The sequence below is a fragment of the Mchenga conophoros genome, linkage group LG3 (genome assembly GCF_057382185.1).
Source record: "Mchenga conophoros isolate Kocher_MC1m ecotype Shallow Benthic linkage group LG3, M_conophoros_male_GT1.1, whole genome shotgun sequence".
NCBI classification, from domain to species: domain Eukaryota; kingdom Metazoa; phylum Chordata; class Actinopteri; order Cichliformes; family Cichlidae; genus Mchenga; species Mchenga conophoros.
This window is the reverse complement of record NC_140528.1, coordinates 12,954,488-12,970,838: the sequence shown is the minus strand read 5'-3', so window position 1 is coordinate 12,970,838 and position 16,351 is coordinate 12,954,488. Positions and strand designations below refer to the sequence as shown.

The 16,351-nt window shown below is 40.0% G+C and overlaps 3 protein-coding genes across 3 annotated transcripts in view; 1 reads left to right on the top strand and 2 right to left on the bottom strand.

Annotated features, from left to right (window-relative positions):
- The window catches only part of LOC146577305 (NACHT, LRR and PYD domains-containing protein 3-like), a 49,560-nt gene that overhangs the window by 22,665 nt on the left and 10,544 nt on the right, over positions 1-16,351 (bottom strand). The gene's annotated exons all lie outside the window — the stretch shown is intronic.
- On the bottom strand, positions 5,151-12,624 carry LOC146577307 (uncharacterized). Its single transcript, XM_085252836.1, has 4 exons — positions 9,645-12,624; positions 8,371-8,743; positions 8,198-8,278; positions 5,151-7,621 (listed from the first exon to the last, which is right to left on the bottom strand). Exons 1-4 carry the CDS (start codon positions 9,881-9,883, stop codon positions 5,474-5,476), a joined length of 2,841 nt encoding a protein of 946 aa, XP_085108962.1. The 5' UTR covers positions 9,884-12,624; the 3' UTR covers positions 5,151-5,473.
- LOC146577306 (uncharacterized) lies at positions 9,309-14,253 on the top strand. The gene is made up of 8 exons (XM_085252884.1): positions 9,309-10,283; positions 11,144-11,268; positions 11,544-11,900; positions 11,989-12,208; positions 12,531-12,754; positions 12,930-13,077; positions 13,183-13,292; positions 13,525-14,253. Exons 1-8 carry the CDS (start codon positions 10,244-10,246, stop codon positions 13,831-13,833), a joined length of 1,533 nt encoding a protein of 510 aa, XP_085109010.1. The 5' UTR covers positions 9,309-10,243; the 3' UTR covers positions 13,834-14,253.

Sequence of the window (16,351 nt, the reverse complement as noted above, 5' to 3'; positions counted from 1 at the left end):
TGGTCCAGCTGTGAGTCCGTTACCGTGACCTATGGAGCGGCAGATTTGTGCTGAACTAAGCTGCACACAGCTGATGTTAGCCAGGAAACATTACACACTGACTTTAATGGAGAGACCGGAAATACAAACACACACAGTTTGTTGTGTGAAGAAATCAAACACGAGCTGAACAAACAGTAAAGTTCCTAAAGACAAACTGTTAAAGGAGGAAACAAAGCAAACTTACAGTTTCTTCACACCAGATACTGACCGGTTCTGGGTAGTAACCGGTCAGTATCTGGTGTGACCATCATTTGCCTCATGCAGTGCAACACATCGTCGCATGGAGTCTATCAGATTGTCAATTGTGGCCTGTGGAATGTTGGTCCACTCCACTTCAATGGCTGTGCGAGGTTGTTGGATATTCGTGGGAACTGGTACACGCTGTCGTATACGCCGGTCAAGCACATCCCGAACATGCTCAATGGGTGACATGTCCGGTGAGTATGCTGGCCATGCAAGAACTGGGACATTCTCAGCTGCCATCTGCCCTGAGCAATGTGAACCATGATTCATCCGTGAAGCGCACACCTCTCCAACGTGCCAGACGCCATCGGATGTGAGCATTTGCCCACACAAGTCTGTTACGGCGACGAGCTGGAGTCAGGTCAAGACCCCGATGAGGACGACGGGCATGCAGTTGAGTGTCCCTGAGACGGTTTCTGACAGTTTGTGCAGAAATTGTTTGGTTGTGCAAACCAATTGTTCCAGCAGCTGTCTGGGTGGCTGGTCTCAGACGATCTTGGAGGTGAACCTGCTGGATGTGGAGGTCCTGGGCTGGTGTGGTTACACGAGGTCTGTGGTTGTGAGGCCGGTTGGATGTGCTGCCATATTCTCTGAAACGCCTGTGGAGACGGCTTATGGTTGAGAAATGAACATTCAATGCACGGGCGACAGATCTGGTTGACATTCCTGCTGTCAGCATGCCAGTTGCACGCTCCCTCATTGCTTGTGGCATCTGTGGCATTTTGCTGTGAGACAAAACTGCACATTCCAGGGTGGCCTTTTGTTGTGGGCAGTCTGAGGTACACCTGTGCACTACTCATGATGTCAGATCAGCATCCTGATGTGGCACACCTGTGAGGTGGGATGGATTATCTCAATATGGCAGATGTGCCCACTACCACACATTTGGACTGATTTGTGACCACTGTTTGGGAGGAATGGTTATATTGTGTATCTGGAATGAATTTTAGGTCTCTACGTCCATCCCATGGGGAATGGGAGCAGTAACAAAGGTGTTGCGTTTATATTTTTGTTGAGTGTACATACAGGTCATTTCCTAAAAAAGGGAAATGTACTATTAGCATTCTATTACATGTATGTGATTATTACAGATGTAATTCATATTTCAGAGTAGTAATTGTAAATTACGTCGTGTAATCAAGATGAGAGACCACGGCTATAAAAGCGAAGGTGGATTTGGGAAGCCTGTCGCAGCCATGTCCTGTCCGTATGCGCGAGCCACCCATTGCGGAAGGTGCAAGATTGATAAGGAGAGTCCTCAGAATCCAGCGTATATTGCGGGATAGACAGGATCCTTTAGCTCAGCGCGACAGTGTGCTCATTGAGAGATATCGATATTCCCGTGAGGGTATTATTTACTTAACCAACTTGTTGACGAGGGGGTGCAGGACCACCACCTGTCTTTTTTTGCTCTGCCCTTTTCTTGGTTGCTGTTATGAACAAACTAACAGAGTATTACAGGGTCCCTTGCCAAGAGACGAAAAGCAATATAAGAGACAAATATTACCATTCTGTAGAATACTCCTGTATTTCACTTTTACTTGTTCCCATGTCCTTGTGGGTCCTGCTGTGGCTCTAATGTGAAAGGGGATATAATATAACATATTATGATATAATATAATGCCATATAATATTAGACAATATAGTGTCATATGATAGATCTACCCTACCGCCTACTGATGTTGGCCAGAGGGCCGATATGGCAGCCTGGCTTCTGTCAGTCTGTCCCAGGGCAGCTGTGGCTAAAACCGTAGCTGCTTCCACCAGTGTGTGAATGTGGGAGTGAATGAATAGTGGTATCGTAAAGCGCTTTGGGTGCCTTGGAAAGCGCTATATAAACCCAATCCATTATTATTATTATTATTAAATTACCTACGAGTTTGATTTGTCAGCAACTTTCTGCCAGCCCTCTCTCCTTGCTTTTGCAGCCTTTGCAGTGTTCCCTTGCGTTTTAATTAAACTCTGAAACTCCTGAAATCCCTCACTCATGAGTTCTTGCTCTGTTGCCGGAAAATACAGAGCGCGCCCTTTCGACATTTTCGCAAACCAATCAGCGGGTTGCCGATCAATGTTTCTACTATCGATGCGTAGCCCCTTTTACGACACCCAGTGATGTCACATTACTGCGTCCAGCTGTACTAATCGTCAACAGCAGGTGTGTTCGGGGAACCGGATTAGCGAGCTCACGGTTAGCGCGATGGTTTGGTCTTGGATGTGTCATTTGATCTTGGATGTAGTGAGCGACGTACGAAGAACGGGCCCCTGGACACTAAACACGGACACACAGGTGAGCTGCTTCCTGGAAGGAGGCGGGGCTCCACCTGAAACTCAGCACAGGTGGGAGGGGCTCAGCTCTGTGTGTGCTGATGTGTTAACTTTAAAAATATGCCGTCTGACTGCTCAGAGTAAAGTTCACATGCTGACGTGTGGAGACATGAAACCTTGTTGTAGCTGCAGGTGTGAACACACTGATCCCAGATCAGCTCTGCTGTATTTGTAACATGAACATTTCTGCTGCAAAGCTTCAAATGTTCAGCATGTTTCTCTGTTTCCAGTCTATAGATCCAGTCACACTTTCTACCTTCACCTGTGCAGTAAAGACTGAGAGCAGAGCTGAAACCAAGCGTCCAATCAGTGAGCAGCATCAACACCTGAGCTTCATTCAGACTCTGTTATTGAAGATGTTGTTGGTACAAAGTTCATCTGCTGCTCACATGAATCCATGAAAGATTTATTTCACTGAATGTTTCTTCAAAGCTCATTTCAACCTGTTGAAGTCATGAATGAAAGTGCAGACTGAGAGTGGATCACATGATGTTTGAGGTGTGTCATGTGACATGTTCAGTATTGTCACACATGTCTATGTCACACTCTGTCTGTGCTGATTTGTCGCCCTCTGGAGGTCAAAGCACAAACTGCATGATGTCACTGTAACCACCACAGTGACAGGATGTGTTTTTATGACTGAAACACTAGTGATGTGTCCTGTGTGTCGAAGCGTTGAATCGTGTGTCGGGTAATCTCGGGGGCGTTTTTGTGAAACGCGTATCGAGGCTTGCTTTGATTACGTATGCAGTGACGTTCGAGACCTCGCGGGCAGTCCGTACCACGTGACTGATTCAGGGACTGGTTCACCGGATCGCGCCAGATTCGAAATAAAATGGGCAGGAAAATTGATTGATTCCCCATCACACTGTGTTGTGGAATTGGATTACGTACGTGCTACACAGTTACTTGTCTCTTCTTCGATGGAACCAGCAAGGAAGAGATTTTTTTTTTTAAATTTTGTCTCTCCTAATAAAGTATGCACACAGTAATAAATATCACAAATGATAAACACCAAAATATAAATAAACAACACTACACATCCTATAATCTGATTTCTGTCTTTTAGTTTATTAAAAAGTGAAGCACCAAACACTAGTTTGTGTCATTATCCAGATGTACATAAGCATGATTACACAGGTACTAGGAGCGGGTTTTGATTATCGATTAAAATCGATTCTAGCTTGGATAACGTGATATCGATTCATTAAAATCCTGAATCGGTTTTTACTTCAAGAACAGTTTCCCGTCTAAAAATCTGTTTTCTGCATTATTCGCTTGTTTGTTACGCATAAGACCTCCGTTGTTTGTCAGCCGCTGTTCTTTCCCATTTAAATACTTCCGAAAAGAAAACCTAATTTCTGCCGTTCAATAGCCTACTAAAATAATTGAAACTTTTTAACATTATGCAAAATTGCAAAACGTTAAGGTGTGTCTCTAATAAAACCTCTATTTGCTCTGCTTCAATTCAGCAGCATCAGGTAATGTTCATTGGTTGATTAATGGTTTCTTTCGGTTTTGATCTACTGCTGAATATTTTTATAAAATCGTTTTTCTGTTTTAGCCTCAGCTATGTTGACACAAAGGCATCTGCTGTGATGCTTACACATTAGATAAAGTCTTGAAAGTGTCAGCTTTCTTTTTATAGTTATACAAATATGCAAATGTACTGATCTATGATCTGAATTATAGTATTGACTGACTGTCTGAGGCTGACAGTTACACAATCATACCAAAACGCTGTCCTGATACTTTCCACTTTCTCTTTTGTATCACACATACTGAGACAATATTCAGGATAAATAACCAAGAAAACAATTTATTTATTCAGTTTAGAGGTTTACACATCATTATAATCACAGAGCCTGCTTCACTTGAATTGTCCACTTGATGGCGCAGTAGAACGCCATCAATTGGGTGGAAAGTAGTGATGGCCCGCTTGAAGCTGGCGCTCCGGAGCTTGTGTCGAAAAAAACAACACACTGGTTCAGAAGCACTGTGTCGAGGCTTGCTTCGTTTGGCAAAAGTCACGTGACCAGTGACGTCCGAAGCTTCATTACGCACGTAACTGCTTCGGTACCTGATTCAAACGGATATAAGGAAGTGAATCATCCACGGGATTTTGAGTTGATTTTGCTCAATTAATTTTATCTGCCGAAGTGAAAAACCTGAAATGTCCAAAATCATGTTTTCATAATGTAAATATCATTACAGCATATGACTTTAGGAACACTTCCATGTGAATTAAAGCTGCACTGCAAAAAACGATTTTCAAGAAAGTAAAAAAACCCTTGTTTATGGACATTTTTTCTTATTTTTTGTCTAAAAAGAAAATATATTCTTAACAAGCAAGTTTTGCACAAGAAAATAAATCTTATTCTAGGAAAATATGTCTAACTTTTCCTTAAAAGGATATTTCAGCTCATCTTGAGCTTTATTTACCAGTTACAAGGTATGAAAACCGTTTGGTTGAAATTCCCTAATAAAAACAAGATTATTTTTCTCATTTCAAGAGTAAGGCCACTTAAACAGCTGCTCAGTTTAAGAAATGTATTTATTGACACTAAAGTGTAATAAAACTGCTGTCAAGTTTGACAAAACATGCACAAAAGCTGGAACTAAAAGCACATGATAAACATGAAATACAGGCCCATTTGAAAAACAGAAACGGCATAACTCATTCACTTTAGGCCATGTCAAACAGATTAATAGATCAGCATCAGACAAGTATCAGTACACATATCTTCACTGTGGCAATGCTACAATCGCATTCAACTGTCAGATTTGATAGAAAACTCAACAACAAAACTGTCCAAAACAATAACCTGATAATACAGTTCATGCATGTAAAGCAGTGTGCCTTTTATAAAACATCTGCTGAACTCATGTGTAGTCCAATTACATCACACAGGTAATATTTCATGACTGCATATGTCATATCTTTGTGTGTGAAACTGTAATATGGAGTGAAATCCATAAGATTATCAGCGGATATCAGCTCCGTTGCTTGTGCCATGTTTGGAATCTCTATCTTATATGACATGTAATCTTTGTCATAACAAATGGTATTGTGCTGCTGGAATTCAAAACAGTACAATGATGAATTGATCACATAGATATTTTTCACAAGCCCAAATATAGGTAAACCACTAGAACCAACAGCACAAACAATTAATGACCTATCCCTTATGTATTTGTTACCATTTAGATTAAGCCATTTAACAGTCACTGCATGGTTTACTTCATCATTTCCAAGGAAGGCCCTCATTTTTTCTTTTAAGTATGACATTATGCTTACTTCTGAGGTTGGTCCTAATGTGCATTCATTGGAAAAAATGGGGTGATCAAAACTATCCACATTCTGGCAACATTCATACATTTGATTATGCTTTATTAAAGATTTGCAAACATTTTTAAAATTTATTTTTGATGCCCATTGTTTGAAAAAGCAATGTTTCGATTCAAATCTCATGCACATATGACGGACCATTGGTCCCAAACGTTTAATTTGGCTTGGTGTATGAATCAAATAATGTTGTTTTGGTGTGATGTTGTTATATGGGAATAGGGCTTTCATGTGCTTCAAGTGCTGTTCAATGAGGATTTTCAACTTGTTAATAGTCTGCAGACTGATGACAGGAGCAAGTAAAATCTGAACTATCTCAATGAGTTCAAGAATGAATGCGTAGTGTTCAGTACCTTTGGCTGCATCAATCAGAAATGGCAAAATTTTCAGAAGAACAATCATTTGCCCCGAGGACTGCTTCAACTTATTGTCACTGGAAGCTAATGTACTGTAGGTAATAACACTTGGTTTATCTCTAATATCAACTGGAGAGTATGGGAAACCAGTCACTGCAGCATTGAAGAGATCTAAGTCTAGCTCTCCCATGAGAACTAAGTGTTTCAACACACACTTTATTTCTAATGGAGCAATCCCTTCAAAAATTACATGCATCATGTCTTGGGGTGTTTGTTGGATCAAGTTGAATGCTGGGAAATTAATAAGTTTGCTTCTTCTGTTTATTCCATATGTTGTTTTTAAGCTGCTTCTTAGATACTCTGTGTTGGCCTTCTCAATTTCGCTACATTGCCGGACATGTCGTTCAAATGTCCGTTCCTCAAAGTTATCCTCATCAAAATAAATTTGCATGTCCTCAAATGAACATTCACACTGCCTGCATTTACTATGAGCAAACCCAACACCCTCTTTAAACCCGCAAAGCTCATGGTGCGCCAAAGTGTCTCCACATAATGAAACTAATGCTCCAAATATTTCACGTTCACCATTTCCAGTTTGAATTTTAACTCCATTATATAGCTTCACTAAGTCCTCATGCAGCCTTTGCAAGATTCCATCTACACCACATTCAGAAAGCGCACTCTTTTTTGCAATGGCAAGTAGACGAATGGCAGGTAGTTTTGATCGATATTTAGGATTAATGTTTCCCAAAGTATAATAGAACATTACCAACTTATTTTTGGAGGCATGAGACCCAAGTGGGTTACAAATTTCAATTTCATCTGAGTAAAGGATAATCTGTAAGGCAGAGGGGTGTGCAGAAAATAAACGGTGAGACTTCATGAGTTCTCCATCTATGATATCATATAAATACTCATTTCTCAAATTTTTCTGCTCATCTATCAATGCCAAAACTCTTGGATGGGACAATAACTGCTCCAAACTTCTGACAAGCGGAACATAATGAAAACATTTGGGCACAGTAGTGAGGAATCTTTTTTTCCCTTTTTTTCCCATGACAGCAGTATACCCAACACAAACCTCCTCGGACTCCACAAAATTGAAATTTCTCTTTATCACATCATCCTGCCTGTATGTTGTTGAAACAGAGGCAAATGGATCCTCAATCTGGTCGAAGACTGCCAAAACATCTTTTTCAAGTCCACTTCCATGATGCTGCTGGAAAACCTTTTGTACCTGACTTCTCAGATTATTGACCAACAATGCCTGATACTGTTGTAATGCTGCAACGACATCATTCACACCACTCTGAAAAACAGACAGAAAGGACAAACGACATCTTAGTTGTTTGCTATTAAAAGAGATTTATTTTTAGCGAATAGACAACTTATAATGTAAGGACTAATAACGTACGTAGCTCTGCAACCAAAAAAACTGCATAGAATTATTTGACTGTTTCTTATAGATTTTTTCCCTCACTGAAACTGAAGGAAAAAAATTTTTTTTTTAAATTCCTTCTCGGATTTCTTGCAAAACTCAAATTTTTAGTTTAATTAAGATTACAATTTTCCTTTTTAAACTGAGACTAAGAGTTAGGTGGCAGAGGAAGGCTTGTGATGGGAGCAACCCTGAAAAGGATAGGCGGAGGCAAATGGATGGATGGCTGGAGACTATGACTGCCTTAGGTAAACTAAGGCAGTCATAGTCATTTGTTGGAAAGTTGGAGGCACATACAAGTGATGCTCGGTTTTGCATAGTTACTATTAGGATAATCAGAATGAATTAAAGGCTGTTACAGTTTAGGGAAATTGTTAATAATAAATGATGAAAAAAAAATAGAGCCACATGTTAAAATAATCATTCTAATTTTGTATGAGCACAAACCTGTGAAAGACGATGTTTCTCTCTTGCAGTCAATACAAGAGCTGTTGCTTGTCTGGTAAGAACATCGTGGCAGGAGTCATCCTTCAGAAAAGAGAAATAAATATAGGAGTGTAATAAACTGGTAAAATGTTTTATCAAAAGAAGTTGTTATTGTTCAGTAGTGATAGACTCACCATAGATTGGGATGATGCTACTAGATCTGCGAACCCGCTTGGACAAGCTGCTGAAATGTTTGGAGTCGAGGTATCATTGTTGGTCTGGGATGGAACAAGGGGCCTTTGCGAGATATGGGCACCATCATCGAAGCCAGAGTACAATGTCTTATTATTGTCAAAAGTACCAAAATGTTCGGGGCACACACTGTCTGGATCATGCTGTATTGTGTTTTGATCAATCACTGCATCTTCTCCTGAGTTCAATCTGGTGTCTACAGCTGCATCCATTGTTGGCTGGCTTGTTGGCTGGTTTTCGACCACTGGATCAGTCCTGTAGGCCCACATGTTACTCAGACTTCTGTTCTCCGCTGATGAGGGTTCCCTCCTAGAACTGCAATTGAGATTAATTGATTAATTGACTAGTTAAAGATATTAATTACAAGCTACACTGATCATTTCTAAATAATTCTATTCTGCATTTGATAATTTACTCCAAAATATGTATGTTTTCAGACTGAGTTTAATAAATTGTTACTAATTTATTGCTGATTGATATTTGGTAGCTTAACTGTAGTTTAAAAGCTTTAAAAATCCTCAAAAACCTAAACCTGGAAAGCTAAACTAAAGAACACAGGAAACATTGAAAATGTTGCAAAAACCTTACAACCTGGAGCAAGGAGCATGAGACATGAAAACCTGAGGGAGGGAACACAGATGACACAGAGGAGAAAATGCAGACGATCCGACAAAGAACAGAGGGAAGCACACACTAAATATACACACACACAGGGAAACGAGGAATTGGCAGACAGGTACGAAACACAGCTGACACTAATCAGATGAGAAGAGACCAGGGGGAAGGGCAACAGAATACACTGATGCAGGGCATGGGACTATCAAAGTAAAACTTGAATAAACATGAACATCAAACCAGGGACACTTGACTCAAGACAAGGGAGGCACGGAGAACACCTAAACACAGGAAATAATTAACAAATAACCAGGAAACTAACTGAAACAATGAATATTAATAAACACAAACAACCAAGGAGACTCTGGACCATGCCCATTGGTTTATTTAAAACAAAAGTAAAAAAAAAAAATAAAAATGGTGTTTTCTCTATTAGGAGAAATTAAGCACTCAGAAAAATTGTTTAGAAATAGCATTGATGTGGATCATAAGGAATTAGCATTAACATATCTACTGTTAAGCTGTAAACACAAGTAGGAATCTAACATGAATACTTTATATGATTATTTTCAAAGATATCAAAGTATATAGTCAGTCTCACCTTACAGATTTTTGTGTCCTAGTCGATCCGCTGCATCGTCCATTGCCAAGGTGGTCGGAGTGTGTTCGACGAATGTGATACCAAAATGAATTGTAAACACGATATTCTTTGACACATCCATCTATGCCACAAACTACACGGAAATCTGGACTATGGCTATGTGCAGAATTAATATGACTCAGTAAGGATTTGAGGGTCAGACCCACAAAAACGAAGCAGATAACACAGCGCCAAATCATTTTGTTTCACTGGTCTGTGAACCGTTTCTCCCATAAAGCCAAGATGACCAGGATTATTCCATTAAGGGGTAGGAATGGCTATCCTAATTCGGTGCCTTATAACAGCTGTACTAAGTAATAGTACCGACATGTCAGTATTTACTTAATATAATCTAACTAAATAGTTAAATCTTTAAATATATAGAATTTTATAGATATAAAACAGCGAACTAAACCATTTCTGTACACAACCCCATACTCCTGAGTTGGTACAGTCCAGCTTCGTGCCTCTAGCTTCGCGCCTCAAATTTGGATTGCAGGATTAGTAATATTTTTGGGTCCGGGATACAGTGGTACAGTGTGAAGAAATTAAGGCATGCTATGGAGAAACTGGACGAAATAACAATTGCCACCCTGAAAGGTATGTGACTGTTTTGTTTTTTCTATGTTTTGTGTTCTGCTATGTTGCATGGTAAGTCGCTAGCATGGCAGGCTATACCCGGTTGTTAGCTTAGCTTGTGCGGTTAGCTTAGTTGCATTAGCATATTTAAATATGCTAGTGCTATTACACTACATACATGGGTATTTCTGAAAACGGAGATTTTCCGTTTTCATTTTAAAAATAATCCCGTCCACACGGAAACGCAGAAATGAAGGAAAACACTGCTAGGAACATGCCAAAGCAACAGGTGGCGATATATTCCTAACCGTGTAGAAATGTTGGCCAATCAGAAGTCTAGAAGCCTCGGTGGGAAATAGTAAAGAAAGATGGGGCATAGAAGCAGAACCCAGTCTGGAGGGACAGTAACTGTGTATATGTAAGTATTTAAACACTGCAGAAAGTACAATTAACAGTAACAGTATTGTAGAAATTCATTTCACCGAAACAATAACGTGGCGCACAAGGCCCACACCTTTGACGCTGCGTTTTCTCCGTTTTTCTCGTCCACACCTAAATGCAAAAAAGGAGTTTTCGAAAATATCCACCCTGGCAAGCGTTTTTAGAAATCTCCTTTTTCAGTGACTGAAAACGCTGTTTACATGTGGACGAAAGGTGCAAGCGAATCACAAATATAATACTTTTTCCAGTCAATGGGAGGAAGGTAATTTAGAACCTGTGGAGCAGTCAGGAGGGAATATAATGGAATAGAGTATTGTTTTTAAATGGCAAATATTAAATTATGTTTCTTGTGCATCCTGTTTGTTACCCAAGCAAAGCTGTCAGCTGGCTTGCACATGAGGATGATGCAATGTAGTGATAATTGGAAACTCCTATTGCAGAAGCAAATGTTGGAGAAGACCTGCTCTCATCACTTTCACGAGATGACATCAAAGATCTGTTTCCTGGTCCTGAACATTTCCTCAGGCGTCGGGCTCTATGGCTTGCAGTGCACAAATGTGAAGAAGTAAGTTCTGTCCTATCGCTGTGTGACAAAACTGAGAACACACCAGCTTGTTTTATGCAGTTTCAAGTAATTCCACCAATACTCACTTAACAGATAGACAGTAGAATCTTCTTTAGTTTTGATTTAAATCAAGTGGCCCACACATTTATTAAATATACATATTTTTTATTGTTCAACACTTTACTGATATTTTGTTGTACTTTCTTTCATGTGTAGAGACCTAAAGTTCTTGTGCAATTTTATGTGAAATTAGCCCCATGTACACTGTATTTTAGAACAAGACTGCTGCTGAAAAAATGCTAACAACTACTGGAGATGGTGACTTCTCCAGAGAGGAACCCAGCACTTCTAAGTTTGTGACTATGTCCAACCCAGAGTACATAGTCTTCACAGACAGTGAACTTGAGCAAGCTCGACATTCCTACTTTGAAAAGAAGCGGCTGGGGACAGAGTGTGCTGAACCTTTGTCAAAGGAACTCTTTTGTCGACTTGTAAGAAACACCATGACAAACATGATTTCGATAGCAAGAGCAGCTGAAGACTCCAGATACCCCAGCAAACATGAGGTTGATGCCATGGCAAAGCGATTAATGGAGTACTACCCAATGCTTAAAGAAACGTGTGGTGAGTGGGTAAGTAGCATTTGCTCAATACCACTCTGTGTTAATCATGAGTGATGTATCTTATCATCTTTTAATTTTTACCGTTTGTACCTGTTAGGAGCATGTTGCTAAAAAGCTAATGAAGAGACTCTCCAATGTCAAAAGTCCAAGGAAGGGCAAAAAACCTCCTGCGAAGAAGCCAAGAAAGGATGGGAATGAAAGCGTTGCAAAAAGTGACAGCAGTGGGGAGTCCAGTGCATCAACTATTATTCTAGATAAATCACCAGTTAGATCGATGGGCACCCCAGTGCACCACCAGGATGGCAGTGATGAAGAATGTAAGTATAATATAATGCACCCTCTTATTACAGCCTGAGTGTAAATGTGGTTTGGACGATCCTTTTTTTTTTTTTTTTTTTAATTCTGCTAACAATGGAACACAACTACTTCACTGTTTATCTTGGAATCTTTGTGTTCCATTTAATAGTGACAACTTCACAGGATGAATGAACAATTTTAAGTTAGGTGTTTAGTTAATTTGTTGATCTAATTTACAGAAATATTTTGGTATTTTTGTTTTATTGTTTTGCACCAATAACAGATATATAAAGCCTTACTGTGGCAATAAATTATTTACACACCTCTGCTCTGTGTGTTTAGCTGGTTCAGCTGACTTCTTTGACAGCCAAAAAACCCAGGCAAGACACTACAAGACACTTCAAGAAATATACAAGACCAAAAAACCGAACAAAGCTGCTGTTACCCAACTGCTGAACCTGGAGTTTGAGTCTAGAAGACAATTCATTAACTCTGATGCTATAAAGGAGCAGGACAGAGCAGTGAAGATACTAGAGGCATATCCTTGTTTCAGAGAACTGGACCATGTAAGCAGCACTTATTTCTTTTAGCCATCCTGTTATTCCTTTGGGGACATTTTGATATGATTTTCAAATTTCTTAAATACTGGCCCTCATGTTTAAATTGTTATCACTTATTGTCAAGACCAGATACAGAGCTAGACAGATCTATCTCAGTTGGGTTTCTGTCTGTATTTTTCAGGTCCTTGATGAGCTGCGGAGAATTATTCAACCATCCAACTTGAAATACATTTCTGAGATGAAGGATAGATGGGAAATCTTCTACTCGAAGGTGCAGTTTTATGGTGTCATGAAGAAAGTTATGAAGCCGCCAAAAACTTTGGATGGAGGTAATGCTACAGTATCTTGATTTGTCTACATTTATGCTTTGCAGATTACATTATTTGCAATGCTTAATGGTGTTGCCCTGTCTTATTTTTCTTTTTTCAAACCAGTGGAACATGCAGCAGCTGTGTTCAGAGCCCTTCCCGTGCTTTTCCCTTCCAGCACAGTACCACCTAAGAAGCTGGGCATCTGTAGTGAGGCTTTTTTCCATGTCCTAAAGGTAAGGCTGCAATATTCTATGTGTATATATTGTTGAATTTTGCAGTTACTCATGTTTTCATTTTATATATTTTACTGTGGAGTCAGTCAAATATTCTTAAAGTTCAGATCCCCATAACATGTTGATGTTAATAAAACCTACAAAAAAAGTTGATCTATTTTAAACTGTAATGCAACTCAAAAATTGTATTTCTTACGGTCTTGTTCTAATCCTCTTTTTTTCTGTCATGTAGACTTCAGAAGACCCTGAAGGCTACCTGCGTCAGCGACCCCTGGCTTGTCCAGTTCTGCTTGTCTCTGAAGGCAACTGCATGATAGCTGTTGGAACCACACCAGTGAGCACTTTTGACCGGAAGGATCTTAATGAGGGACTGCTCTATCTGATGGCATATTACTATGCCCTCCACCTCACATATCCAAAGTGCATTTCCACGCTGCTGTCTGTCTTGCAAACTGAAATACTCAAAGACTCCATCCATGACCGAGATTCAACCCCCTCTTACAAGAAGGTGCTTGGTGAGTGGAAGTCATTCATTGAGTGAGTCTCTCAGATGACAGACTCCATCTGCCTTGTTTATCAGACTCAGTGTTGGTCAGTGAGGTTGTTTTTTTTCTCTCTAGAAAAGTTATTCAAATGTAAAACACATGTTTGTTTGTGTGGTCGTTAAACTTGTTCTTCTAAAATGTTATGTAATATAGGATTTGAAATAGTGATTGTTTTAAGCTTCAGCAAAATTTATTTTTGATACCAGCCATGAGTGTGTTATACTGTTATTATTCATGTTAAGAGTATCTGGAATATGCACTTCTTATATTGGCCATGTTACACAGTACCCTGCTGAAATGTATAATTTTAGACATGATTCTCCTGGAACAGACCTCAGTGAGTTACTGACCCATTGCTGTGTCAATAAAAGTGCAAAATCTAAGAGTGCTTTTGCTGTCTTAATTTAAGATGAATTCCCTTATTTTTAGTAGCTTTTTGAAGAGATGGTGTCTTATTCTCAGGAATTTTTGCTGATTATTGTTCTCAGAGTCTAAACATAATTCTTATAGTTAGCTCAATCAAGAAAGAAACAATTCAGTTTTAAGAAAATTTGTCCTATAGTAAGGTGTTTTTTTTATGTGAAAAATCTAAATTAAGGTGTCGAATCTTAAAGTAAGCAAATAATTCTTGAAAACAGCTTGTTCAAGAAAGCATAATACTCATTTTAGGTACAGATTTTCTAAATATCAAAGTATCTTTTACTTATAATAAGTCATATTTTCTTCAAATAAGCATACATTTTAGACAATTTTGTCTAGTTAAAAGGCATATGGCAGTTAGATTAATTTGCTAGTTTTAAGAATTCTAGTCAAGCAACTTTTGCTTACCCCATTGGCAGATTTTTTTGCTCAAAACAAGAAAATTTTGTCAGATTTAAGAATATTTGGCTTGTTTCAAGTATAGCTGTTTTTGCAGTGTGATGAAGACTACAACAATGTATTTGACACTATACGTACATTACATTGCTACACAGTTTAGAAAATCATTTTGTTTATTGTTTTTAGGTGATAGTCTGCAGGACCCAGAAATACCTGCATATCTACCAGCTTGCAGTGTAGTTCCTGCACTCCACAGCCTCTTCTGTTCCATGCAAGTGGATTTTCTCCAGAGCAGGAGAAACTATTTCTAAGAAAAGAAACAGACTCAGCCAGCGCACAGTAACACTAATCCTCTTTTTAAATGTAAATAACAAAAGGGCTACCTTACATAGATCATGTTTTTACTTTGCAAGTTCTTGATTAGGGGTGGGTTTTGATTATCGTCTTTATGATTACAATCCATGCTAAATTGAATAAAGTGATATTGATTCATTAAAATCCCGTGTCGATTTGTAAATTAACGTTATTAATTTACAAATGGCGGCGCGGCAGTAGCACGCAGCGGCCACTCCGGAGCCAAAACTGGTGCTGCATTGTTTATTGTTTACGTTTCTGTGTGTAGCGTGCTTATTTTGCACTATGTATGGATAACGTCGCAACTGGTGTCGGTGTTCGTGCATACAACAGCCAGACACTTTTCAACCTAAATAACCTAGTTGACGACATCCAGGAGGGGCTGCGGGAAACGCTGCGTGAACTCGGCTTGCTCCGCGAACCAGGCCTCGAAGCCTCGGCGTTGCCTGATGCCGGCGGACGGAGGTGGAGACATCGGAAGCGTTGCGCGAGGAAGCGGAAGCGCGGCAAGCGGGCGGGAGTCTGTGCTAGGCTAAAAACAAACCCTAGCCGGCCGGCTCTACCGTCCATCATCTTATCCAACGTCTGCTCCCTGGATAACAAACTGGATTACATCCGACTCCAGCAGGCCACACAGCGTGAGATTAGAGACTGCTGTGTCTTTGTTTTCACGGAAACATGGCTCAGCGAAAGAGTACCGGACGCCGCTATTCAGCTAAACGGGCTGGCCTCGTTTCGCGCTGACAGAAATGCAGCTCTGTGCGGTAAGACTCGCGGTGGCGGCTTGTGTGTTTACATCAACGAGAAATGGTGCAAGAACTCTGTGCTAGTTTCTAGTTATTGCTCATCGCTGGTGGAGTTTGTGACAGTTAGATGCAGACCTTTTTACTTACCACGGGAATTCACCACTGTTTTCATTATCGGAGTGTACATTCCACCTAGCGCTAATGCTAAGGAAGCGCTATGGGAATTGTATACAAAGATCAGTGAACTGCAAAATACACACCCGGATGGACTGTTTATTGTTGCTGGGGACTTCAACCATGCAAATCTCAAGTCAGTGCTTCCTAGATTCCATCAGTATGTGGACTTTGCAACGAGGGGAGAAAACACGCTAGATCTTGTTTACACAAACATCCCCGGCGCATATCGGGCAGAGCCCCGCCCCCACCTCGGCTACTCAGACCACATCTCTGTTATGCTAATTCCAGCATACAGACCACTCGTCAGGCGATCAAAACCGGTTCTGAAGCAGGTGAAAACCTGGCCAACAGGAGCCATCTCTGCTCTTCAGGACTGTTTTGAGAGCACTGACTGGAACATGTTTAGAGAGGCTGCAAC